Raw genomic sequence first — 26,071 nt, 5'->3', positions numbered from 1 at the left:
GTGCTGACACAGTATCTTTTACACGCGTTGCGGGCACCAGGTTTTAAGACCATAATAAGAATATAAGAATGGCCATACTGGGTCAGACCAAATGTCCATGTAGCCCAGTATCCTGTCTTCTGACAGGGGCCAATGCCAGGTGCCCCAGAGGGAATGAACACAACAGGTAATCATTAAGTGATCCATCTCCTATCGCCCATTCCCAGCTTCTGGCAAACAGAGGCTAGGGATACCATCCCTGCCCATCCTGGCTAAAAGCCACTGATGGACCTATCCTCCATGAACTTATCTGGCTTTTTTGAACCCTTTTATAGTCTTGGACGTCACATCATCCTCTGGCAAAGACTTTCACAGGTTGACTGTGTGTTGTGTGAAAACACCCATTGCTACCACTGCTGGTGGTAAATCATTTTTGGCTTAGTACAGATGGGCCCAAGGCGGTTGCCCAACTGTAAAAAATCCCCCAAGAATTGTTCTCTCATTTTTACCAAGACACATCCATACTATTTCAGAGGCTTATTTACCATTCCTAGTTCTACAAATGTACAAATACAAAACACAATAAAAGTGGTGCTCAGAGAGGACACCAACCCACGGAGACTGTATTATAAAACACGGAAAACAGGTTTATAGCCTAATGAAATTGGATTCTTTAGAAAGAAATCAAGGGGGAAAAACAAATACCCATATAGGAATGTTGGAGTTTTAATTTTTGCAGGTTATTATAGTTTCTCCTGACACAGCAAGAGCAATGAATTTGAAATCTTTGAAATACAAATTAAACTCGCTGAGGTAGTGTTTTTAGTTCTTAGACACTGTTTCATTAGACACACACAACTTCTCTTTACAACTGTTATACTATGCAACTCTAACAACAAATAACCACGGCTTCATTCTGAAAAGCAGCACAAGTAATCCAGTCACAATGCAGCTCGCAATGTTTCGATAATTCACATTTACACTGGCCAGCTGTATTTATTATTGGGTTAAATAAAATTGCTAAATATATTCTTTATAGTTGCTTCCAAATATTGCATAAAACAAAGCAGTTTAAAACTGTCACATTACCAATTCCTGCATTCCCTTCACACACTATTTGATAATGAGAACAGACTGCTTACTGTACACTAAGCCTGAACAACCAAAGAATTACAACTACCAAACTGTTCAAGGAACAATAAAAGAGCAGACTTGTATTACAACTTATGTTTGCTACCAAACAGTTATTGCAAAAGGCACTTAATTCAGTTGCTCTCTTTTTCAAATAAAACAAGAGTACTTGTGGCACCTTAGAGACTAACAAATTTATTAGAGCATAAGCTTTCGTGGGCTACAGCCCACTTCATCGGATGCATAGAATGGAACATATAGTAAGAAGATCATATACCAGCTAATTTTGTGGATACAGACTAACATGGATTATATCTTCTTACTATATGTTCCATTCTATGCATCCGATGAAGTGGGCTGAAGCCCACGAAAGCTTATGCTCTAATAAATTTGTTAGTCTCTAAGGTTCCACAAGTACTCCTGTTCTTTTTGCGGATACAGACTAACACGGCTGCTACTCTGAAACCTATCTTTTTCAAATGTTAGTGACTAAAATTCACATTGTCCTCAGAGGATACTTCTCTTTCCTTATTACTGTGGGGATACAGGATTGCTACAGATTTGCTAGTGTGACTCAATTACCTCATGTGAATGGAATTTTATTGAGTAACCAAAACACTCAAAATGAAATTTGATTAAACAGACATGATTAATGACAAGTGCTTTTTAATATGAAGACAACTGACAAAACAGAAACTTAGGCTAATTATGACTCTGCTTATTGGTTGCAAGTAATGTAATAGAAGAAAAACACAAATCTCAGAACACTACCTATACTGCACCAAGTCAGAAACATCATCCAAAGAGCCAAGTGTTTTTCTGAGAGTTATAACATGGAAGTGTTGCTATAACAACAGGCTATTGTGATGGCTTTCATTGTAGGGCATCCTTTTCTTTAATGGTGAATGTTCACGTGGAAAATAAATTTAGAACCACTCTAGTTAAATAAACCAGTTTCATCAATGTCCATTCAAAATGTAGCTCTCTCCAGACAAAATGACAATAGAAATACTGACAATTTTACAGAAGATGCTTTCCGTATGGAATCGTTTTATCTATTTCTGTTATAAAGTCAAGGTCTGGTAAATACGTAACAGTGGTGAGCCCATGGCTAAACACCAAACACTGTAGCAGAGTACAACTCGTGTATTCTAAGCAGCTTAAACCTTCATGGTAAACGCAGCATTATGTTGGCAGGTAGGGTGCTACAAGGATTTTTTTTTTTTTTTTTTTAAATTCTCTGCAACACCAGTCCCAGAGGAAAGAGCAGACTTTTGTTCAGAGCACAGTAGTGAAAGGCTGATAATGGCCTCTAATCTATCCAGCTTCAAACACATGTTCAGCCCTGCTGTGCTGCCTTTGATGTCACTTTAACTAGATTCCCCAGTGCCACCTCTGAACTCGGAACATTCCTTCATTCAATGCACTATGCCAACTCAACCAGAGGAAGCAAATTCAAAAGATAAGCACTTTAATTTTATCCCAACAAAACCTCATTCAATAGATGGGGAAAGCAATGAAAACCAACACCATACTTTTGTTTTCCTTTTGTCAGGTAACTTTATTGGAGATATTTTCAATAGCTAGAGATGTTAAAAAGTAGTCCATGATTTTCTTTTGCAGCAAGTTTGCTTTTAAGTAACTTTATAAAACTGAATTGACATGTTTGACTGGATGATCTTTGCCGGTACCAGAAAGAACTGCTGTTGGACTAACAGGGAGGAGAGCTGGTGAGAGGGTTTGTGACTATCTTATCTTTTTTTTTTCAATGATAATTATTTAATGATACATTTCTAATCTGTTAGTCTGGAAACACTGGGGCTTCCTCTCCTTTCAAGACGGACAGGCAGCCACAACTGGTAACGACGGATTCTTTTGTTGCCTGTAACCAGGGCTCCCAGGTTATTTTCCTTTTCTCCCAAGTAGATAGCTTCCAAGTCCAATCCATTAACTATACACTTGGGATAATTATTTGGGGTTTTTAAATTAAAACTGCTAACAAACTTCCAGGATAAGAATTTAAGATCATTTTGGATCACTGGCCATGAGAGAGGCAGGAAGCAAATCAGCAGGTAAGATGCCATTTTCTGAACCATCACTTCTACCAATGCACAACTATGAATATTTGACTTGTCAGCCCTCATTCACAGAAGCAAGCAGAGGGGTGGGAACTTCTTACAAACCCTTTGGTTAAACGCCCTCAGGTGAGGAAATGGAATCTAGCATGTCATGTTTTCAAGGCTGACCAGAGGACAAAACTGCTACCCTAAACTCAGTTATTCATGTGCAGTTTCTCTTCCTCTCACCCAGGAAACAATGGCTCAAGTGCCGTGACAGCTTTTACCTTGGTTAGGCAAGAACGTTGCTCTGCCCTCCATATTTCAGTGGAATGGTATCTCATCCACCTTTGCAATAGTGGCCCTGGACATCCACCTGGCAACATAAGCAACGTATCTGCTGGCCTAAATTCAAGTACTTTCTGGTTAGAAACAGAGCCATACTCCTGATGTCTAACAAATGCCTGTCCTTTTCCCTTTCTAGGAAGAGACCTTACAAATGAAACCACTGACTCAGGGCATATCTACACCGCATCTGGAGGCCTAACTCCAGCTTGAGAAGACATACATGCACTAGCTTTGATCAGAGGAAGTGTGCTAAAAATAGCAGTGTAGCTAGGATGACCAGATGTCCCTATTTTATAGGGACAGTCCCGATATTTGGGGCATTTTCTTCTATAGGCGCCTATTACCCCCCACCCCGTCCCGATTTTTCACACTTGCTGTCTGGTCACCCTAAGTGTAGCCGTGGCACCGACATGGGCTAGCCTCCCTGGCACAATCATATCCGAGACCCTAGGTACATACTTGGGCTGCTAGCCCTTCCCGCTACCCAGGTCACGACAGCTACACTGCTATTTTTAGCGAGTAGCGCAATCAAAGCTAGTGCATGTACGTCTGGCGGATGTGGAAATTATGCTGTAGACAAGCCCACAGATAAACCTGCACACGCAACAAGGCCCAGAGAAGAGAATTACATTCCTTTTTTAATGCGATAAAGGGCTGGGAAGGGCACATTCACTCTTGGTTAGAATTTGTAGGCTTTGCAAAACTGCGAGTCTAAGAGGAATTTAATGAGAGAGTGGTGGTTTGGCATCTATGGAGGCTGGGAGGTCATTCCTTCTGAAGGAAACAACATCGAAGGAGGCATGGGAAATGCAAGAAGGAAACGAATGAGCATTGAGGCATGGAGGAGCAAGAGAGGCAAGATGGGAGACAGAAACAGAGAATATCCGACTTGAGGACCAAGGCAGAACTAGGCAGGAACTTGCAGAGGAGTGTAAATTTAATATGCTAAAGAAGAACTCCAGCAAAAGGACTCTAATATGGGGCTGATGTGGTCTTATTATAATACAATGGCTAAGCGCACCCTGTTCCTCTTTGTGCCTACTCCATATAGAGGATAAGGGCCTGCCACCAGTAAATGGAATTACTCTTTTAGTTCAGGTGAAGACGACCTGCAGTTTTTATGCTGACAGTCTTGCGTTCTGCCCTGCTGATGACCAAATGGTAGGTGCTGCTACATAACCAACAGGTGAGGAAGATGGCATCAGACTTGCCACTATGTAGAATGTTATCACAAGACAATTGTTTAAGTGTGGGATTAAAAAAAAAAAAAAAATTAAAATGACTTCTCAATCTCCCACAACAGGCAGCATTCTCACCAACCTTTGCAGAGGAACTGTGAGGGGCAGGGGGCCAAGAGGGAGACCGAGGGGAGGATCAAGGAAAGAGAAAGTTCCACCTCTGAAGTTTCCCCTGCACTCTGCCCACTCCATCCATGGGCCTCATCCCTTTCACATGAAGGGACCACCTTTAAGACTTTATGGCCTTAAAGATGCAGAAATTATCGGGTAGGGTTCTCTGGCCTGTAATACACAGGCACAGGAAGTGGTCAGACTAGATTATCAGAATGGCCGTATTTATGGATCTATGCCAGGACAAGACGAGAAGGGCGTAGAGACTCTTAGTGCAGTACTTAGCCAAAGAGCTAGCTGGTCACATGGCACTGGTTCCTCCTTGTTCCGAGTCACTACATTTTATTAGAAGCAGCTAAATACACTGCAAACCCTTTGCCAAATATGACTTTTCTGTGTAAACAGCTGCTATAGCTGCTACAGAGTTATGTAATCATAGTGTGTAGGGAAAGTAGGCCACTGATCCTGAACTAAAGGGAAGGGGCTCATGAATAAATCTATTAACACCAAGTCCACGTCATGGCCTCTCTCCTGAGGTTGCCAGCAAAGGGGCTAATTTTGATAATGTGTTTCCAGTCACTTCCACACTAGGAAATGGATTAGGAAAATCAGCTTCTGTTCACTGAACCGCCACCAGATGGCAACAACTTCAGTTGCTACTAACTTTGACCAGAGTGGAACTGATTACCTAAATGTAGAAAATATGGTCTGATTATGATGATGAAGGTCAAGGCTTTGGATGTAAGCAAAAGCTAAGAGATGATCACATAAGACTCTATTGTCCCTGGACAAAATTTAAATAGCGAGGGAAATATTGTGTGGTACCCAGGGACCTAAACTGAGCTCCAAATTATAAGAATAAAAATCACATTTTCCTCTCTGTCAAGCCTGTGGAGCTGCTCCTCCAGCTCACTAGGTAGAGGGCATGATTTTAACCCAGAAGTCTTATTTCTGATGCCACATATATTATGACTGTTATTTAACATTTACATACATGTGGGCCAGCATCTGACCATGCTTGTTATCTAACACAGATAATGATACCTCATGCAAGTGTCTTCATGCCCAGTTCAGACACAGTCATTATCAAGTTTACTGCTTGCTGCATGCTGCCACTGTGTTCCTAATATTCCAGAGAATATTATTTCATGCATACTTTGAGGAGGTTTATATTAGTGCAGATAAATTCCAACTAGATTATATACCCTGTAGGTGACATAATTAGCACCATTACCAAAGATGTTTCACACTTCAAATACTGTGAAAGCCATGAACAGTTCAGCTGAGGAAACATGAAATGGATGTGTATTCCGTATGTACAAAGCTATATCCTGTATGCTTCACTCCACCCTTCGGGGATCATTGATACAGGCATCAACTTCTGGAATGGCTACTGGTGGCAGATTTCTTTTGCTAATATGGAATCAGGGTAAATTAAACTCCAGTCTGTACAGTGTAAACTCAACACAGATGTTGTAAGGAGAATACGATCAAAACCTTGAGGCAAAGCAACAACAAAATAAGGGACTGCTCCCTTCCAGAACAGATATATGTCGAAGAACAATTAACAAAAATTTCACTAAGAACAAGGCCATTGCGGAGAAGCTATATGAATTATTTGCATCAGTTTTCACTGCAGAGGATGTGAAGGAGATTCTCACACATATGCCAGTCTTTTAAGGTGACAAATCTGAGGACCTGTCCTAGATTGGGGGAATTAGCGGAGGTTTTGGAACAAACTGATATATTAAATAGTAGTAAGTCCCTAGAGCCCGATGGGATTCACCCGAGAGTTCTGAAGGAACTCAAACATGAAATTGCAGAACTGCTAATTGGTATGTGACCTACTGCTTAAATCAGCCTCTGTACCAGACAACAGGCAGATAGACAACACCAATTTTTTAAAAAAGGGTCTCAATGACAGGTCCGTAAGTCTACTGTAAGTCAGTAACAGGCAAATTGGTTGCAACAAGAGTTAAGAAAAGAATTATCAGACACAGATGAACACTATATGTTGAGGAAAAGTCAACAGCTTTTGTAAAGGGAAATCATGCCTCACCAATCTGTTAGAATTCTTTGAGGCAATCACAAACATGTGGACAAGGGTGACCCAGTGGATATAGTATATTTGGAATTCAGAAAGCCCTTGACAAGGTCCCTCACCAAAAGGCTGTTAAGCAAAGTAAGCAGGATAAGAGGAAAGGTCCTCTCATGGATTGGTAACTGGTTAAAACAAGGGAAATAAAGGGTAGGGCTAAAAGGTCACAATGTAAAGAGGTAATATTGGGGTCCCAAAAGGAGCTGTGCCGAGACCTTTGCTGTTCAACGTATTAACAAACAATCAGGAAAACAGTGAGGTGTCAAAGCTTGCAGATCATACAACCTGAAATAGATGTTATTTACCCCTTCACATAATGCAAGAACCAGGGGGTCACCCAATAAAATCGATAGGCAGCAGGTTTAAAACGAACATGAGGAAGTACTTCTTCACGCAATGCACAGCCAACCTGTGGAATCTGTTGCCAGGGTTAAATTGTTGTGAAGGCCAAAACTATAGCGGGGTTCAAAAAAATTAGGTAAGTTCAAGGAGAATAGGTCCATCGATGGCTATTAGCCAAGATGGTCAAGTATGCAAACCCTTACTCTGGGAGTCCCTAAACTTCTGATTGCCAGAAGCTGGGATTGGATGACAGTGGATGGATCACTTGATGATTGTCTGTTCATTCCCTCTGAAGCACCTGGTACTGGCCACTGTCAGAAGACAAGATACTGAGTTAGATGGACCATTGGTCTCACCCAGTATGGCCATTCTTACACTCTTAGATGTATCAGTCCTCTCCTCTGTGTTATACAAGCAGACACCATGCCAGGCAACTAAACAGCAGCTTGTGGATTTGCTGCAAAGGCACAATGGAGGCCACATCAACTGGTGAGCTCCCCTGTTGTGGTTTATGATTCTATGAAGAGGAGAAAGGGCTCTCGGGGAGGATGTGAAACTCTTCAAGTGAAGTCTTTATTAAACAGGCCCAAACCAAGGTTATCACAATAACCAGGTTAGGAGCTGGCCATATCAAAATGCTGCGTTGAGGAAAGTCAGAGTAGTTTAAGGGGAAAGCTCAAGAGAAGCCAATGGGGGAGAATCTTAGCTTCAATGGCCTGTGCCTATTGCCAAGTCTATTGTTAGCTATTATCTTTACATGATGTCTCCTCTGCACCTACTCACCATATCAAGCAGCTAAAATAACATAGCTACTGATCAGCTTATAAAAGCAATTTTGATTAGAAAGGTCTGAAGCTGTCTTGCCTAGAAGGATGTAGGAATTCATATGACAAAGATGAGCTAAAAAGCCATCAGCAGTGCTGCATCCATTTGGGAGCAATGCATTTAAAGCCAAGTGAAAGGGAACTCCCTAAAAGAAGCAAAAAGACTGCAGAAGTATGTGTTATACATACAGTAAGCACATCCCAGCACAGCACAAGAATATTTGACAAAGTCTGCAATTACATCCTGAATCTGAAAGATGGTCAGCAGCGATGGGGTTTGTACTAAGAGACCCTGGGCAAAATTTTCAAAGCACCATAATACTGCTACTACTTAACTCCGAAGGCTGAATCTAATAAAATGACATAGCTTTTTGCTGTCAGTTTCCTATAACTGGCTTGTGTGTGCAGCCTGTGAGGGGAAAGCATACAAAGGGGTTTCCAGAATGGTCTTCCATGATTGTTCCTTAGACTGTCAAAGCTTACAATTAAGTTGTGGACAATTGGCTGACACTACTCAAGATTTTGTCTTGCACTAGGTGTTGTTCTCCCTGACTGCACACTTCTATTAGTTTGTTATTAGCACTCTGGGGCTCTCTTGGATTATCCCAGGCATGCATTCTCCATTGGGATCCAGGCTGTGGAGATTTCTATCCAAGCATTATATCCAGTTTAGCTATTGCCTTCAATAAGATGTTAGATTTCTCGATGAGAGCTCTTGGTTAATACTACAAATTGCAGTGCACTACAAATCTCCCCAATCAGCAACTGAGTTTTTCACCGCAGAGTTTTGTTTAGGGTAGGCCAGAATTCAAAGTAGTCATACATGGAAGTCCAGTAGCAGAAGCCCCTTTTTCAGAGGCTGCTTTTGGTTGAGTTTCATTTTTGGCTGTCTTTCGCAATTCAGCAGAAACTCCTTTGCAACTCAGAAGGTATATAGCTTGGAATTCCATATAAAAGGTAATGATAGCCAGCAAGACTTCGGAACTACATAATGAAAAACAAATGTTGAATCTATATTGGGTATTTTGTAAGCCAAAGGTCAAAATTTTGTCTCTGTAGTTCATGTTTGGGATAATAATGCATGCGGCCCAATTTGAAGAACACTAATTGAATGAAAACATTTTAAATCCATGTAGTCACGTCAGTTTATTTAAAATGAGCCATAGAAATTTTACCAGTTACTAACATGAAATGTAGCAAGTACCAAGTCTTGATAGCAATTAAAATCCTGAAACTCAGCATTAGCATGTCATAACAGAGTCACAGAAGGGACACATAAACTGGAAGAAAAGGGGAATGGGAAGTCAAGAAAACACAGGATGGTTAAATGAGAAGAGATTACTCAAATATAAAAACAATCCATCCACAGATGGAACACATTGTGGCAGCTAAAATGGAAATTAGAAAGGCTAAGAGAGAACTTGAAGAGCGAATAGTCAACTACATAAAACACATGTGCTTTAAAACAAGCATCCTGAAAGTAGGAAACCAGTGAGAGTCGGTAGGACCACGACACTACCAGAGAGTAAATGGAAGCAATAAGGAGGTGAGAATACTGCCAAGAATTCTTCACTCGGTCTTCTCCACGAAGGACTATGGAGCAATATGGCACCTGCTCTTTGCAGATAGTGCAAATCATAATATCATAGAATATTAGGGTTGGAAGAGACCTCAGGAGGTCATCTAGTCCAACCCACTGCTCAAAGTAGGACCAACCCCAACTAAATCATCCCAGCCAGGATTTTGTCAAGCCACGCTTTAAAAATCTCTAAGGATGGAGATTCCACCATCTCCCTAGGTAACTCATTCCAGTGCTTCACCACCCTCCTAGTGAAATAGTTTTTCCTAATATCCAACCTAGACCTCCCCCACTGCAACTTGAGACGATTGCTTCTTGTTCTGTCATCTGCCACCACTGAGAACAGCCAAGTTCCATCCTCTTTGGAACCCCCTCTTCAGGTAGTTAAAGGCTGCTATCAAATCCACCCTCACTCTTCTCTTCTGCAGATTAAATAAGCGCAATTCCCTCAATCTTTCCTTGTAAACCATGTGCCCCAGACCCCTAATCATTTTTTATGTCCTCTGCTGGACTCTCTCCAATTTGTCCATATTCTTTCTGTAGTGGGGGGCTCAAAACTGGATGCAATACTCCAGATGTGGCCTCACCAGTGCTGAATAGAGGGGAAAAATCACTTCCCTCGATCTGCTGGCAATGCTCCTACTAATGCGGTCCAATATGCCGTTAGCCTTCTTGGCAACAATGGCACACTGTTGACTCATATCCAGCTTCTTGTCCACTGTAATCCCCAGGTCCTTTTCTGTAGAACTGCTGCTTAGCTAGTCGGTCCCCAGCCTGTAGCAGAGCATGGGATTCTTCCATCCTAAGTGCAGGATTCTGCACTTGTCCTTGTTGAACCTCATCCCTACCCTCCAGCGTATCTATCTCTCCCGCCATTTTAGTGTAATCCGCGAACTTGCTGAGGGTGCAATCTATCCCATCATTCAGATTGTTAATGAACATGTTGAACAAAACGGGCCCCAGGACCAACCCCTGGGGCACTCCGCTTGATACTGGCTGCCAACTAGACATTAAGCTGTTGATCACTACCTGTTGAGCCTGACAATCTAGCCAGCTTCCTATCCACCTTATAGTTCATTCATCCAATCCATACTTTTTTACTTGCTGGCAAGAATACTGTGGGAGACCATATCAAAAGCTTTGCTAAAGTCAAGATATATCACGTCCACCACTTTTCCCATATCCACAGAGCCAGTTATCTCATCATAGGAGGCAATCAGGTTGGTCAGGCATGACTTGCACTTGGTGAATCCATGTTGACTTGTCCTGATCACCTTCCTTTCCTCCAAGTGCTTCAAAATGGATTCCTTGAGGACCTGCTCCCTGATTTTTCCAGGGACTGAGATGAGGCTGACTGGTTTCTCCCCAGATTCTGCTCCTTCCCCTTTTTAAAAGATTGGCACCATATTTGCCTTTTTCCAATCGCCCAGAACCCTCCCCCGATCACCATGAGTTTTCAAAGATAATGGCCAATGGCTCTGCAATCACATCAGCCAACTCCCTCAGCACCCTCAGATGCATTAGATCCGGCCCCATGGACTTACTTTTCTAAATAGTCCTTAACCTGGTCTTTCATCACTGGGGGCTGCTCACCTCCTCCCAATACTGTGCTGCCCAGTGCAGCAGTCTGGGAGCTGACATTGTCTGTGAAGACCGAGGCAAAAAAAGCATTGAGTACTTCAGCTTTTTCCACATCATCTGTCACTAGGTTGCCTCTCCCATTCAGTAAGGGTCCCACCCTTTCCCTGATCATCTTCTTGTTGCTAACATACCTGTAGAAACCCTTCTTGTTACCCTTCACTTTCCTTGTTAGCTGCAACTCCAATTGTGCTTTGGCCAAATGAGGTGCTGTTGGAGATGGAGGTATCAAGAGAGGAGGATTTGTACCAAACTTATCCCTTAAGCGAGTGGCTCTCAACCTTTTCCATAGTAGGACCACCAAAGGACCTCCTTTCCCATTTAGCAATATGGGAAGGGGAAGGTGGTTGCAACCTGTTCGTGACTGCCAGGTTGAGAACCCATGACATATCCCATTCCTGGACAGATGCATTCAGAGTAAGCCAGTACTGATCACTGCTATATTAAGAAAGGGCAGAGCCAAATTCGGCAATGAAAATCTTTGTGTATCTGAGCTCAGACACTTCATTCAAAACTCTGCCACGTGAAAGCCAGTAAACTTCACTGTGGAAGAGGACTGCTAGTGCGTTACTCTGTGCAGTAACTGCAGTTCTCTGAGATGTGTGTCCCTGTACACTCCACTTCAGGCATGCATGCACCTCTCAAGCCCTTGATCAGGGATTTTCAGTTAGCCGTGTCGGTTCGGACTGTACATGCACTCTCACCTCCTCGTGCTGGACACCGAGACTACATAGTGGTGTGTGGGCAAACCACCCTGAGGTTACTTCTCCACCCAAAAGTCCGATAGAGAACAGTCCAATGCAGAGGGGATGGAGGGCAGGTAGTGGAGCACGCATGGGGGCATACATCTCGAAGAACTACAATTAATGAACAAAGTGCGTAACTGCCTCTTCTTCATGCAGTATCCCTCTGGCTGCTCCACTTCAGGTGACTTCCGAACAGCATCCGCAGAGGAAGAAGGGAGCTTTGGAACTGAGTCTAGAACTGAAGACAGTACTGCAGAACCAAGTGCTACATCAGATTTGGCAGCATGGATTAAAGCGTAATGTTTTGAAAATGTATGTGCCGAGGCCCACGTAGCTGTCCTATATATCTCAGATACCGGCATATTTTTAACGAACACCTGTGACAAAGCTCTGTCCTTGCCTCTGTGGGTCCCGCATTTCCTGGCGGATTTCGCTAGCCTCAGAGGCTCACTGTGACCCTCCACGTAACCCTTCTCTCTCTAGAGACAAGGGTCACAGTCTACTGAGCCATTTTCATCATAAGCCAGCAAGGGAGGTGAGGAGAAGTTATCCTTCCTTGCACAGTCTCTGTTGTCTCCCAATCTCAGTGATTAATCAGGGGCAAAGGTTGGGGGGGAGAGCCCAGGCCCACCCTCTACTCTGGGCTCCAGCCCAGGGACCCTAATAGTATCACCTATGGTAGCTGACCTTTTAGAAACATGACATGTACAATTCCCTGGGCTATTTCCCCCACAGCAGTCATCACTTCCTCAAGCTCCACTTCACCCTTACCTCAGGGCCTCCTTCCTTGTGCCTGATATGGTATGTACTACTCAGCCTCTCCAACAGCGCAGCTTCCTCCCACAGCTCCTGACATACGCGCCCACCTGACTAACTGGGAGGCTTTTAACTAGTTTCAGCCAGCCCCTGATTGGCTTCAGGTGTCCCAATCAACCTAGCATTCTCCCTGCCTTCTGGAAAGTTCTTAATTGGCCCCAGGTGTCTTAACTGACCTGGAGCAGCTTCCATTTCACTTATCCTGGTACCAGGGATTTGTTTAGCCTGGAGCTAATATATCTATCTCCCACTACTTTTCTGTAGCCATCTGGCCTTGCCCCATCACACACCATAGATGTGGCTTTTGATCTGGTTGAATGCACTATCATCCTTCGGGCGGATGAACGCCTTGCAGCATCATAACACATGATAATACATCCAGATATTCATCTAACAGCCTCTGAGCAGAGATCGGAGACTCCTTGGATCTATACGTGAAGATTAAAAGTCTAGTTGATTTTCAAAATAGCTTGGTCCTATCTAAGTAGAAAGCCAACACCCTTCTAACATCCTGGCTATAAAAACAGGATTCCTGCAGAGAGCTATGTAGCTTGGGGGGGGGGAGGAGGGGGGAACAAAAAACACAGGTAGATGAAGGGATTGCTTAAGGTGGAACTCTCACAGAACCTTAAGCACAAATTTAGGGTGTGGATGTAATGACACTTTGCCCTTGAAGAATACTGTTAAGGGGGAAATCTGCCATCCAGGCTGCAATCTCCCCGACCCTACGGGCTGATGGGACGGCTACTAACGAGGTTGTCTTCTTAAATAAATGGAGCAGAGGGAAGGTTGCCATAGGTTCAAATGGAGGTCTCATAAGGTAACTAAGTATCAAGCTAAGGTTCCAGGTTGGGATGGGGTCTCTAATCTGGAGTCTGAGATCTTCCAAACCCTTAACAAACCTAGAGGATACCAGGAGAGGAAAAATGGAGAATCCTTCTCCTGGAGGAGGAAAGGGTGATACTGCAGCCAAATGGATCATGATCAAACTAACTGATAACCCCAATTTTTTCAGATCAACAAGGAATCCAGGATGAGTGAAAGGGGCACAGATTCTGGCAGCGGCTACAAGAATCTTTTCCATTTTGGCAGGTAAGTAGTATGGGTTGACCTCTTCCTACTATTCAGGAATACATGCTATAGTTCTGTGGAGCAGGAGGATTCTAACCCCTTAAACCATCATGGAACAATACCCTGAGGCATCCTGGGAGAGGAGAGAAGAAGTCGGGAGCTCGAGCAGTGGATGGACACACAGATGAAGCAGATATGGGTACCAAGCTTTTCTCAGCCAGATTGGCACTATAAGGATAATTTAGCCCTGACCAGCCGGATTTTGTTCATCACTCTTACTACCAGGAGCACTGGGGAAAACATACAGAACAGACCCTTCTTCCAAGATCGAAGAAAGGCCCAGACCCACTCTTGACTAGAAAAAATGGCACTTCCTGTTTCTGGAGGTGGCCAAGAGACCCCCCCACCTTATTTTGGAATATGCTGTGGAGAACTTAAATGTCTAGCTTCCATTCATAGTCCTGTGAGAAGTGTCTGATGAGGACATTGGCTGTGGTGTTCTGAATATCTGGGAGCAGACTGTTGAAATTTTGAATTTATGAACTATGAACCACTTCCCTATTTTCCTGGGTTCAGCACACAGGGAGGGGGGATCTTGCTTCTCCCTGCTTGTTGATCTAGAACACAGAGGATATGTTGTCCGTCAGGACCCTGATTGATTTGCCCCTGAGGAGGGGCTGGAAATGAAGGCAAGCCTTCCTGACAGCCCTGAGCTCCAACAGATAGATGTAGGGGCAGCCCTTGAGTAGCAAGTCATTGAGGTACAGGAAGACTAGGATCACTTCTTGTCAGACATAAGCAGCCATTACTGCCAGGACCTTTGAGAACACCCTTGGGGCTTGAGGAAAGGCCAAAGGGAAGCAATTGGAATTGGAAATAATCCTGGCCTATAGTGAAGCATAGGAATTTCCTGTGCAATGGGTGTATCATTACATTGGAAATAGGTATCTTGTAGGTCAAGGGCTGAAAACCATTCCCCTTTCTCCAGTGAAGCAATTATGGCTGCAAGAGTCACTATCCTGAACTTCTGAGACTTTATGAAATTTTTTAGAAGTCTTAGATCTAAGATCAGTTTCCATTCTCTGTTCTTTTCTGACATAAGGAAATACTTGGAGTAAAACCTCTTGCCCGTATTAGGAGGAAGGACCAACTCTATTGCTCCTAATCTAAAGGAGAGAGTTCACTTCTTGTCTCAGTGAAAGCTCGTGAGAGGGGTCCCTGAATAAGGACAGGGAAGGGGGGTAGAAGGGAAGGAGTGATATAAAACTGATAGTATAGCCTGATGTTGTGACCTCTATGACCCGCTTATCTGTAGTGATCCACCTCCACGCATGCTGGAAATGGGAAAGGTGGTCTCCAAAGATGGGGAGGTGGGCCAATGGTTGCAGCTGTAAAGCCAGAGGTGTGGGAGAATTCGAACCCCTGACCAAGCCATCAAAATTTGCTTAGAAGATGGCTGGGTGCTTGTGCTTGTGGAGGGCAGCTGAGTGGACCTCTTTCTCTGAAATCTATGTATTTCCTAGGGGGGGTTCAGAGGGTCTATGGAATCCAGAAAAGTGAGCAGGATGTGATCTCTGGGCGGTAGGTGAGCTACTAAACCTTTTCTTATGTGTAGGTGTAGCTATGCCCAGGGATTGTAAAGTAGCCCCGGAGTCCTTCAGTGTGTGCAAGAACTCATCAGTTGTCTCTGAGAAAAGCTTACAATCATCAAAAGGGAGGTCCTCAACAGCATTCTGTACTTCTCTCGGAAACATCAAGAGTTGGAGTCATGATGCCCTGTGCATAACCACCACCGTGGAAATGGACCTGGCAACAGCATCCACAGCCTTGAAGAGCAGTTCTAGCCAATAATTGACACTCAGAGGTGATAGACTGGAATTGCTCCCTATGCTCCTACAGCAGATGCTCAATAAAGGCCGTGAATCTGTTACCATTTGTAAAATCGTATTTGGCCATGAGCGCCTGATAGTTTGCCATCCTGAATTGTAGGGTTCCTGATGAAGAGGAACTTTCGTCCAAAGCCATTGTCTTTTCTGATCTTTGTCCAAGGGGTGGACAGCATAGTGCTGTCTACCCCTCTCATTTACCACATCAACCTGCAGGAAGTTAGACTCTCCCAACCAATGGATACACAGAGTGGCCATCGCTCACAGGGATAGCCGCTCAGCAGAAGAGGCAGAGTTTGAAACCTGGGTAGCCAGGCATGCCCTACCAGGAAAAGTAAGTCTCCCAGAGTGGGGAGAGATGAGAAAATCAATCTTCTCACTCCTTAACTGACTATAATTACACTAACAACTAACTATACTAATTGCTCTTAACAACTATAGAAAAATAGAAAGCTGAGGTCTCCTCAAAGGTGGCTACGCTACGTCTCTATCTCAGGCTGTGGCAGTTGAGAAGGAACGGAGGGTGGTTCACCTCAACATCCCTATATAGCCTTGGTCTCCAGCCTGAGACGGCACAGGGCAGGCCGAATGGACACTGCTAAATGACAATCTCCTCTCAAAGGCTCGAGAGGCGCACTCGCACCCTGAAGTGGAACACCCGTGGGGACACTATTCAAAGAAGAATGCTCCTTTCTTCTCATCAGACAGTCCATTAGGTAGTAGTAGGATGATCAGACAGCAAGCGTGAAAAATGGGACAGGGGATGTGGGGGTCATAGGAGCCTATATAAGAAAAATATCCAAAAATCGGGACTGTCCCTATAAAATTGGGACACCTGGGTCACCCTAGGCATTAGGCTCACCTATAATAAAGTTCACAACTTTCACAGCTTCAGTAAGTTCCTCTCTCAGTCTCACTGGCAACCTCTTTGCTACAAAAGCTTCCCACTGAGTTGAACGATGAGTCCAAGCGGCTTGGGGTGCAATAGGTTGGATTCTAAGCACAAGGCCACAGTATTTTTTTGTCACAGCTCAGGCATCAGCACAGTGCTGCCGATCCAACCCTGCTGCAAGACCTGATTGTTGAAAAGCTGCTAAATTCCCCCCCACACACACAACCCGTAGCACACACCGTCAGGGGAAGCAAAACAGGCAGACCTCATGCATGGATCCTTCCCGCTCATTGCAGCAATGTTAAAAGTTGGGCAGAAGAGACCACACATCTATAAAGTTTCATCAGTTGTATTGAAAGAAATTGTTCTCCTGAACCCTCAAACAGTTGTTCCTATACATGTGCAGCCGTGGTATGAATCCATTGTCTCACTGTACCACAGGAGAAGGGAACTGCTTTGACGCAACTGGCAGCATCAGATCCCACAGAACATTCATGACACCCCAGACATAAGGTGAAATCAGTACTTCCTCTGTGAGGCTCAGCAGTTTTCAGCATTCACAGTGACACCAAGTAAACTTCTCAGAGGACTTTCACGTTTACAGTATTGTCATTTACTAACACAATGTCTGATTTCATAAACCCTCTTTTGCTTGAGAATTCCAAGGGTTTCTTTTCTAAGATGGAGGCTTTGCATTTCTAATGCAGAAAAAGCATAAAAACAATGTTTTGAAAAATGCTTTTACTCTTCTTTATCCATTACTGGGAAGCAAAAAAGAGCACAAGCCGAATTTTTTATTTTATTTTACAAATCATCTTTCAGGGAATTAAGTGGTCTGAAGGTGAGAGGTAAAGTTCCCTCATGAGGTTAGAAACTGGAAGAGACAAAAAAAGACTTAGAATTTTCTGCAGGGAAGGAGTATAACAGTGTAGTGCATGTGGTTCAACTATTTGAACAAGAACTGGCATAATTTACTAATTTAGAATCATCTCAAAGAGGGTGAGCACAGCAAAGTGGCAAAATTAGAAGAGATAAGATTATATAGGTTATTTACTTAGGTTATTTAGGTTAATCAAGACTACAATATATTGAACTCATAAGAACCTAAAACGAAGCTAGGTGATGAGGCCATATAATGGCAGTTGAAATTTAACATAAACAAGTGCATGGTAATACACATTTGGAGAAAAAAATTGAAAGCTCTTTAAAACACTGATGGTTTCTAAGTTCACTTTAACCACTCATGAAAAAGAAGTCTGTGGTTTCCAACAATCTCTTCCAGGGGTTTTACAATTGAGGAATATGGGGGATTGGAATGAGCCCTGCAAGTTTTACCTATGAACATTGTGGAGTCTTCTTCACCTGGAGACTTTAAATCAATATGGGATGTCTTTAAAAAATCTGCTCTAGCTCAATGACAGGCTTGACGCAGGAACTGCTGGGAGCAGTTCTTTGGCCTGTGGGATGCAGGAAGTCAGAATGATCATAAAGCCTGGACTTAAAATCTATACCTATGACTCAGGGACACAAGGTCCAGTCCTCCACACCATGGACTGGAAGGCTAACTTATTCTCCTTGCCGGAAATTGACCCTTCAGGAAGTCCGTGCATCAGACACATGCATGTGGAGGCACTTGCTTAGATACAAGTTTCTTTTCAGTCGTTGTCATGGGAGCCTACAGTTATTATTGGACTGTTCAAGCAGCCAGTCCTGTAAGAACGCACATCTATTTGCTCCTAGTCCCTTACGCTGTCCATGCAGATTTGTCCACTAAGCCGATGCTAGTAAAGAAATACTTATGTTTCCCAGCCTGGAATTCTCATTGTTTGTGCATTTCTCCTCTCTGTTTTGTGTACTGAAAGATTACACTCAAAACTACACTCAGTTACCTTGTTGCTACGCTTTCACTCAGTCTTAGTCATTTGGAATCAATGTAAAGTGAATGCTTCCCTCTCCTTGAGCTGACTTGGCCAGACTGATATCTGTCTGACATTCCACCCACCAGAGCAGCTTTCGTAAGACATAAAGGTCTCAATCCTCCAATTCACCACCTTCCACCCATCCTCTGAGCAGTGTCAGGCATTTGGTAAGAAGATTGCTGCAACTGACACCTTTCAGGGTCCCTCCATTTCATCTGAATGATGGACTGGAACGACAGCTTGCACATGCCCAATGTTCTCTGTTATTGTACAGCCAGTTCTCTTTTGTAACCTACACTCACGTGTTGTTTTTCATGGCCTATAGCTTTAGCTACGCATTCTCAGTCATCATGTTGATTCAGATTTTTTCTCTCTAGCAATTCAGGAGACACTTTCGCATTGATAGAATTCCAGAAGCCATTTATGGAAAAAGGATACTTCAAAAACTTAAACCGATATTCTGGCTGCTCTACCCTCTCCTCCCTTTGCACAGTATGCCAAATCACAGCTTTTAAAGCCATTGTTTCCTGTTGGAGACTCCACACATTTTATTAGAACAAGATTTTTTTACTTTCCTTATTAGGAGAGAAGAAAGGTAGAGGTTTTCCTTATTGGGGGTTAGGGACTTTAGTATTCCATTGCACCAGACAGCAAACCCACTCATTTCTAATCCCCCCTCTTCCTTACTCTCTCTTACCCTACCTCACTCAATTTAAAAAGTATATCTGAATGTAGAGGTTTTATTTGCAATTTGCCACACACTTTTAACTCTTGTTAATGTGCTTTTTTCTAAGGCCTCATCTACACGACACAGTTTTGTTGACAAAAGTCTGAAAAGCTTAGTTTTATCAGTAATAATAAAGTAAGGCTCTTGAAATATCCAGCGTGTGAAGTTTCTTTTCTCCTGGTGCAGAATGGGGTTTTGGCAAGAAAACAGGAAGCCAAGTGAATTTCAAGACCACCTTGGAGCTGACTTTAAGATGAGGTCTCAGTATCACTCTGCCTCTGTGGAATACCGTGTAGGGAAGTTCAACCTTAAGTACTTGGAGCTTACTGACTCTCCTAGCTGATGACAATTCTGAAAGCAAGAACATACCAGGAGCAGTCTAAAAGTGACTCAAAGGGAAACTCCATGAGATTTAGAAGAACTAATTTAAGGTCCCACGTGAGCATCAGTTCTCTTGCTACTTGGAAAATATAATATGGGCTTTTGAGAAACTTAGATACTGTCAGGAGTGAGAAGACCAAGCATGACTGCAATGGTGGGTGACAAGCCAAAATTGTGACCAGTGAATTGTCACACAGACACATACTCATAGAAGAACAATTGTTTACAGTTCTATAGTATCCTCTGAAGAACCCTTGGATGTGTACACTGTTTTAAGTAACACCCATTAACTGGTTAGTTTTTCTGAGTATCCCTTCGCCAGTCTCTTACGGAGTACTTGTGGTGGCTTAATCCAATTATTTTCCAAAGTGACGTATCCCTTTTACTTATTAAAAATAAACGGAAGGAGCAAACCTAGAACTTGACTATTCATAATTTTTACTTCATGCATCTGAAGAAGTGGGGTTTTTTTACCCACGAAAGCTTATGCCCAAATAAATCTGTTAAATTAAGGTGCCATGGGACTCCTCGTTGTTTTCATAATTTTCATAGTGTGTCAAAAACAACTGTCTGCATATTTAGCAGAGAGGTGACATTCAGGGCATGACAGGGTGTACATGTAACACAATGTCATTTTCTACTGACAATTTGGGGACTGGAATGAGAACACATGAATAAATATGACCCAGTATCAATCAAATGGCCTGGTGTGGAGTAAGTACCAGCTATGTATCTACATAAGAACTTCACAATCTTTAATGTATCTATTTTCCCAACCCCCCTGGGAGGGAGGGCAGGGCTATCACCCCCATTTTACAGGTGGGAAAACTGAGGCACAGAGCAGATAAGTGATTTGCCCAGGAGGTCTGTGGTGGAACAGGGACTTGAACCCAAATTTCCCACGTCCCAGGCTAGTGTCCTAACCGCTTTTGCACGATCCTTTCTCCCTCTCGTGAGCCAAATGTAAATGAGTATAATTAAACATGGAAGGTATGATTACAGATAAATGAATTCCCCCAAAGCTTCCGACAAAAAGCCCAAGAAGTTCCCTGAATTATACTCCAACAAAGTGATCACTGGGTGGCACGCCGGTGCCATTATCTCGGTAATCAGATATCTAAAAGGACTGTATTTGCAATAAACCTGGGAACCTTCAGAAGATAAAACAAGTGGCAAACAGCATAGCTGGAAGCCTGTTTGATTCTGTCCATGAGGGGAGCATCTTACCAGAAGCTGATCTCTGTTTTTCACTTCGCAAACCCACCTGCAGTTGCTGGCTGTTAAAACCAGAAACACCTGCTGGTCATTACTTGGTTTAGATTACAAACATTCCCAGTCCATCAGACCAGAATAGTCCATGTCTCCACAGGTAACAACAAAGCAATACAGCTAAAAAGGAAACCGTAACAGGAATGCATTGGAGCTAGATTGGTCACATGTCTGGTATATCCCGTGTCAGCTACTTAACAGTCAGATATTCCTCCCCAGAATGAGTCATTCCAGCATCTAGGGCACTGATCTCTTTATGTAACCAAAGCCACAGCCTGGAATCCGAGAAATTAAATCTGCCGTCAATTCCAGTGGCCAGGAAATAGATACACAATGTCCCACTTTACTCCATGTCATGCTCAGTCTCTGTCTCAGGTAAGTTACTTACACACTGCTGTCGGTCAGCGACATGGTGTCTGCATCGCTAGACATGCTCTGCTGCTCACTGTCATTCGCACTGGTGGCTGGTGCCAGAGCATACCCTGTGTTGACATAGTAAGGGTTAACTGGCTCTCTCCACGGCCCATGCCTGAAAAAAATAAAATACAATACAATTCAGATGACAATCTTAATTTCTGCTACTACCTCAGGTTATTAAGTCTGAACCAGCAAGAATCTGCAGCTATTTTATTGGTTTTCTTCATATTAAATACAATAAAGGATCTTCTAGTAATGGCGGCAGAGGTAGCAATGAGAGGTGAGCTGCAAAGAACATAGGTTAATAAGTAGAAACAAGGTCCCTCACCAAAGGCTCTTACGTAAATTAAGTTGTCACGGGATAAGAGGGAAGATCCTTTCATGGACAGAGAACCGGTTAAAAGACACGGAACAAATGATAAATTTTCAGCATGGAGAGGGATAACTAGTGGTGTTCCCCAAGGGTCAGTCCTAGGAACAATCTTATTCAATCTATTCATAAATGATCTGGAGAAAGGGGTAAACAGCGAGGTGGCAAAGTTTGCAGATGATACTAAACTGCTCAAGATAGTTAAGACCAAAGCAGACTGTGAAGAACTTCAAAAAGATCTCACAAAACTAAGTGATTGGGCAACAAAATGGCAAATGAAATTTAATGTGGATAAATGTAAAGTAATGCACATTGGAAAAAATAACCCCAACTATACATACAATATGATGGGGGCTAGTTTAGCTACAACTAATCAGGAGAAAGGTCTTGGAGTCATCGTGGATAGTTCTCTGAAGATGTCCACACAGTGTGCAGCGGCAGTCAAAAAAGCAAATGGGATGTTAGGAATCATTAAAAAAGGGATAGAGAATAACACGGAGAAGCTCTTATTGCCCTTATATAAATCCATGGTACGCCCACATCTTGAATACTGCGTACAGATGTGGTCCTCTCATCTCAAAAAAGATATACTGGCATTAGAAAAGGTTCAGAAAAGGGCAACTAAAATGATTAGGGGTTTGGAAGGGGTCCCATATGAGGAGAGATTAAAGAGGCTAGTACTTTTCAGCTTGGAAAAGAGGAGACTAAGGGGGGATATGATAGAGGTCTATAAAATCATGAGTGTTGTGGAGAAAGTGAATAAGGAAAAGTTATTTACTTGTTCCCATAATATAAGAACTAGGGGCCACCAAATGAAATTAATGGGTAGCAGGTTTAAAACAAATAAAAGGAAGTTCTTCACTCAGCGCACAGTCAACCTGTGGAACTCCTTGCCTGAGGAGGTTGTGAAGGCTAGGACTATAACAGGGTTTAAAAGAGAGCTGGATAAATTCATGGAGGTTAAGTTCATGAATGGCTATTAGCCAGGATGGGTAAGGAATGGTGTCCCTAGCCTCTGTTTGTCAGAGGGTGGAGATGGATGGCAGGAGAGAGATCACTTGATCATTACCTGTTAGGTTCACTCCTTCTGGGGCACCTGGCATTGGCCACTGTCGGTAGACAGGATACTGGGCTGGATGGACCTTTGGTCTGACCCAGTATGGCCGTTCTTATGTTCACATTTTGATCTCCCCAGACATGCCAGCAGTTTGGAGTAATAGTCACATGCGACTAGCACTGACAGCATGGAGCACTAAGGCAAAAAAAAGGGAAAGGCAGCTCTGCCTGCTTGGTGAGGGGCCAATGGGCACTGGCAACTATCACTTCAGTACCAACAGTGTGCAATTTCAGTTGTCTGTGTTGCACCTCTGCTCAGTTCATTAGCATGACAAGACAGGTGCTGCCAACGTCTCACAGACGTAATGGAGTCTGTCAGATGTAGATGTAACAGACCAGGGCTCTGCCCAAGATTGGACTTCACAGGACATTTGTCATTAACCATAGGCTCCTACGTCCATATTTAGGCATCCAAACAAGTGCTCTTATTTCCAAAAGTGTAGCCCAGTGAGACTCAGACTGCAACTCGTGAGCTGTGTGTGTCTGTTTAATGTGTCTCCTGTGGCTCCTTGCAGCACATGATATTAAAACACTGTGTCATTTAATTATTAACCAAAGTTTATTAACCAATCAGGATGCTTTTACTATGTTATTAACCAATTCTATTACCAACTTGCACTGTTATTAACTTCTTTGCTGTGCGAATGAATATGAAAATACATATAAACTCAGTATTTCCCCTGTCATGCTGTTTAAATATGAATAGCACTATAGTAAATGAAACAATGAATTCACACTACCATGGCTCTTTTGGGTAATGTTTGTTGCTAATTTGGCTCCTGAACCACTGAGGTCTGAGTATCATTGGAGAAGCCAAAACTGGAAAATCTGAACTGCACCTACAGAGGTCACACATGCACAGCTTGTGTCAGCTGAGCCCACTGTACTCTCCAGGGGCTCCTTGCATCCCACTCCCTCCAGTTTCCTGTGGGCCACCCTCCCATTCCCCTCTAGTGCAGGGACTCCCTGCAACTTCCCCTAATCTTGCCCCTGCCAGGGGTTGTGTGTGCCCCCATCTCCTCCCATACAGGGGGTCCCCCCAAAAATCCATGACTATATGATTGTGTCCCTAGCTCTACACATAAAATAGCACAAAGAAATACTAAGTATCGTATCTGAGAGGGATTTCATAAAGTTTTCTTCTCCTATGACATATGTTTTGTGTCATCCCAGTTTACTAAACTCCTTTGAGTTTTCTACAGAGTAGGGTATAACTAGTATAACCTGTATTTTCTCTTTTACTGCTGACATATATGCTGAAAGCAATGGTATTTGGCAGATAAACCATGCACGTACATCTAAACATGGCATCTCAGATTGTTTATACATCTCAGAACTAGAAAGCTTCCATTTCAAGTGGTAATGTATTGTTTAAAAAAGGCCATTTTATTTACAGGCAACTAAAACAAAGTGATGGCACTGCATGAATTCTAGGACTATTCTGGAATTAGTAACAAACTGTCATGCAAATTTACCAGCCAAGACACAAGATCTTTTTATCTACAAAAACAACAAGGAGGTCCAGTGGCACCTTAAAGGCTAACAGATTTATTTGGGCATAAGCTTTCGCAGGTAAAAACCCCACTTCTTCAGATGCATGGAGTGAAAGTTACAGATACAGGCATAAATATACTGGCACATGAAGCGAAGGGAGTTACCTTACAAGTGGAGAACCAGTGTTTACAAGGCCAATTCAGTCAGGGTGGATGTGGTCCACTCCGAATAATTGATGAGGAGGTGTCAATACCAAGAGAGGGAAAATTGCTTTTATATGAGCCAGCCACTCTCAGTCCCTATTCAAGCCCAAATTAATGGTGTTAAGTTTGCAAATGAATTGTAGCTCTGCAGTTTCTCTTTGAAGTCTGTTTTTGAAGTTTTTTTGTTGAAGAATGGCTACTTTTAAAGTTGTTATTGAATGTCCAAGGAGATTGAAGTGTTCTCCGACTGGCTTTTGTATGTTACCATTCCTGATGTCTGATTTGTGTCCATTTATTCTTTTGCGTAGACACTGGCCAATGTACATAGCAGAGGGGAACTGCTGGCACACAATGGCATATATCACAGTAGTAGATGTGCAGGTGAATGAGCCCCTGATGGTGTGGCTGATGTGGTTGGGTCCTCTAGTGGTGTTACTAGAGTAAATATGGGAACAGAGTAGGCAACAGGGTTTGTTACACTGAGTGGTTCCTGGGTTAGTGTTTCTGTGGTGTGGTGTGTAGTTGCTGGTGAGTATTTGCTTCAGGTTGGGGGGCTGCCTGTAAGCAAGGACTGGCCTGCCTCCCAATGTCTGTGAGAGTGAGGGATCGTTTTCCAGGATAGGTTGTAGATCACTGATGATGTGCTGGAGAGGTTTTAGCTGGGGGCTGTACGTGGTAGCCAGTGGTGTTCTGTTATTTTCCTTGTTGGGCCTGTCCATGCATCTGAAGAAGTGGGTTTTTTACCCACGAAAGCTTATGCCCAAATAAATCTGTTAGTCTTTAAGGTGCCACCGGACTCCTTGTTGTTTTTGTGGATACAGACTAACATGACTACCTCTCTGATACTCGTCCTGTAGTAGGTGACTTCTGGGTACCTGTCTCGCTCTGTCAATCAGTTTCCTCACTTCCCCAGATGTGTATTATAGTTTTAAGAATGCTTGATAAAGATCTATTTATCTGTTACTATGATAATGAAAAACTAATATTTCCCTCATCTGTCAAAAAACAGCCTTTCTCAAGCAAGTAGGCTGTGAAGAATTTTTAAGGCTGGTATAGAGTATCCAAAGTTTTTAGTCCCAGAGTTTTTCAGTTCTCAGTAAGCTATTTTATGTAGAGAGAGTCCTGTGAGTCCTCTCCAGGATCTGGTGCAGTCTGGCAATCCATAGGCATGAGTACTCTCACTCTAAGCCCTCCCTTGAGATGGCAGGCCATCTTGCTCTTTTCTTAGCAAGCAACCTTTCCGGTTGTCAGTTTAAATGTGCGCTGGCAGAACCTTAGTTCTATATTCCATTAGGTCTCAGAACAGGTTTCTAGGGCAAGGAAATAATTTGAACAAGTTTGTCCTAAACAGCAAGACATAGCAAGTCACAATGTCACAACTCACATTTTCCATTTCTGCCCCCTGAATAATGGTCAGTT

The 26,071-nt window shown here is 43.1% G+C and overlaps 1 protein-coding gene across 10 annotated transcripts in view; it reads right to left on the bottom strand.

Annotated features, from left to right (window-relative positions):
• Positions 1-26,071, bottom strand: part of AXIN1 (axin 1) — a 173,263-nt gene that overhangs the window by 66,145 nt on the left and 81,047 nt on the right. For all 10 annotated transcript variants that reach the window (XM_043523514.1, XM_043523512.1, XM_043523513.1 and 7 more), the window contains exon 3: positions 21,441-21,581. In XM_043523514.1, coding sequence (XP_043379449.1) covers positions 21,441-21,581 — 141 coding nt within the window. The remainder of the gene's footprint in view (positions 1-21,440; positions 21,582-26,071) is intronic.

Source organism: Chelonia mydas, chromosome 10 (assembly GCF_015237465.2).
Source record: "Chelonia mydas isolate rCheMyd1 chromosome 10, rCheMyd1.pri.v2, whole genome shotgun sequence".
NCBI lineage: Eukaryota > Metazoa > Chordata > Testudines > Cheloniidae > Chelonia > Chelonia mydas.
This window is presented reverse-complemented; position numbering and strand designations above follow the sequence as displayed.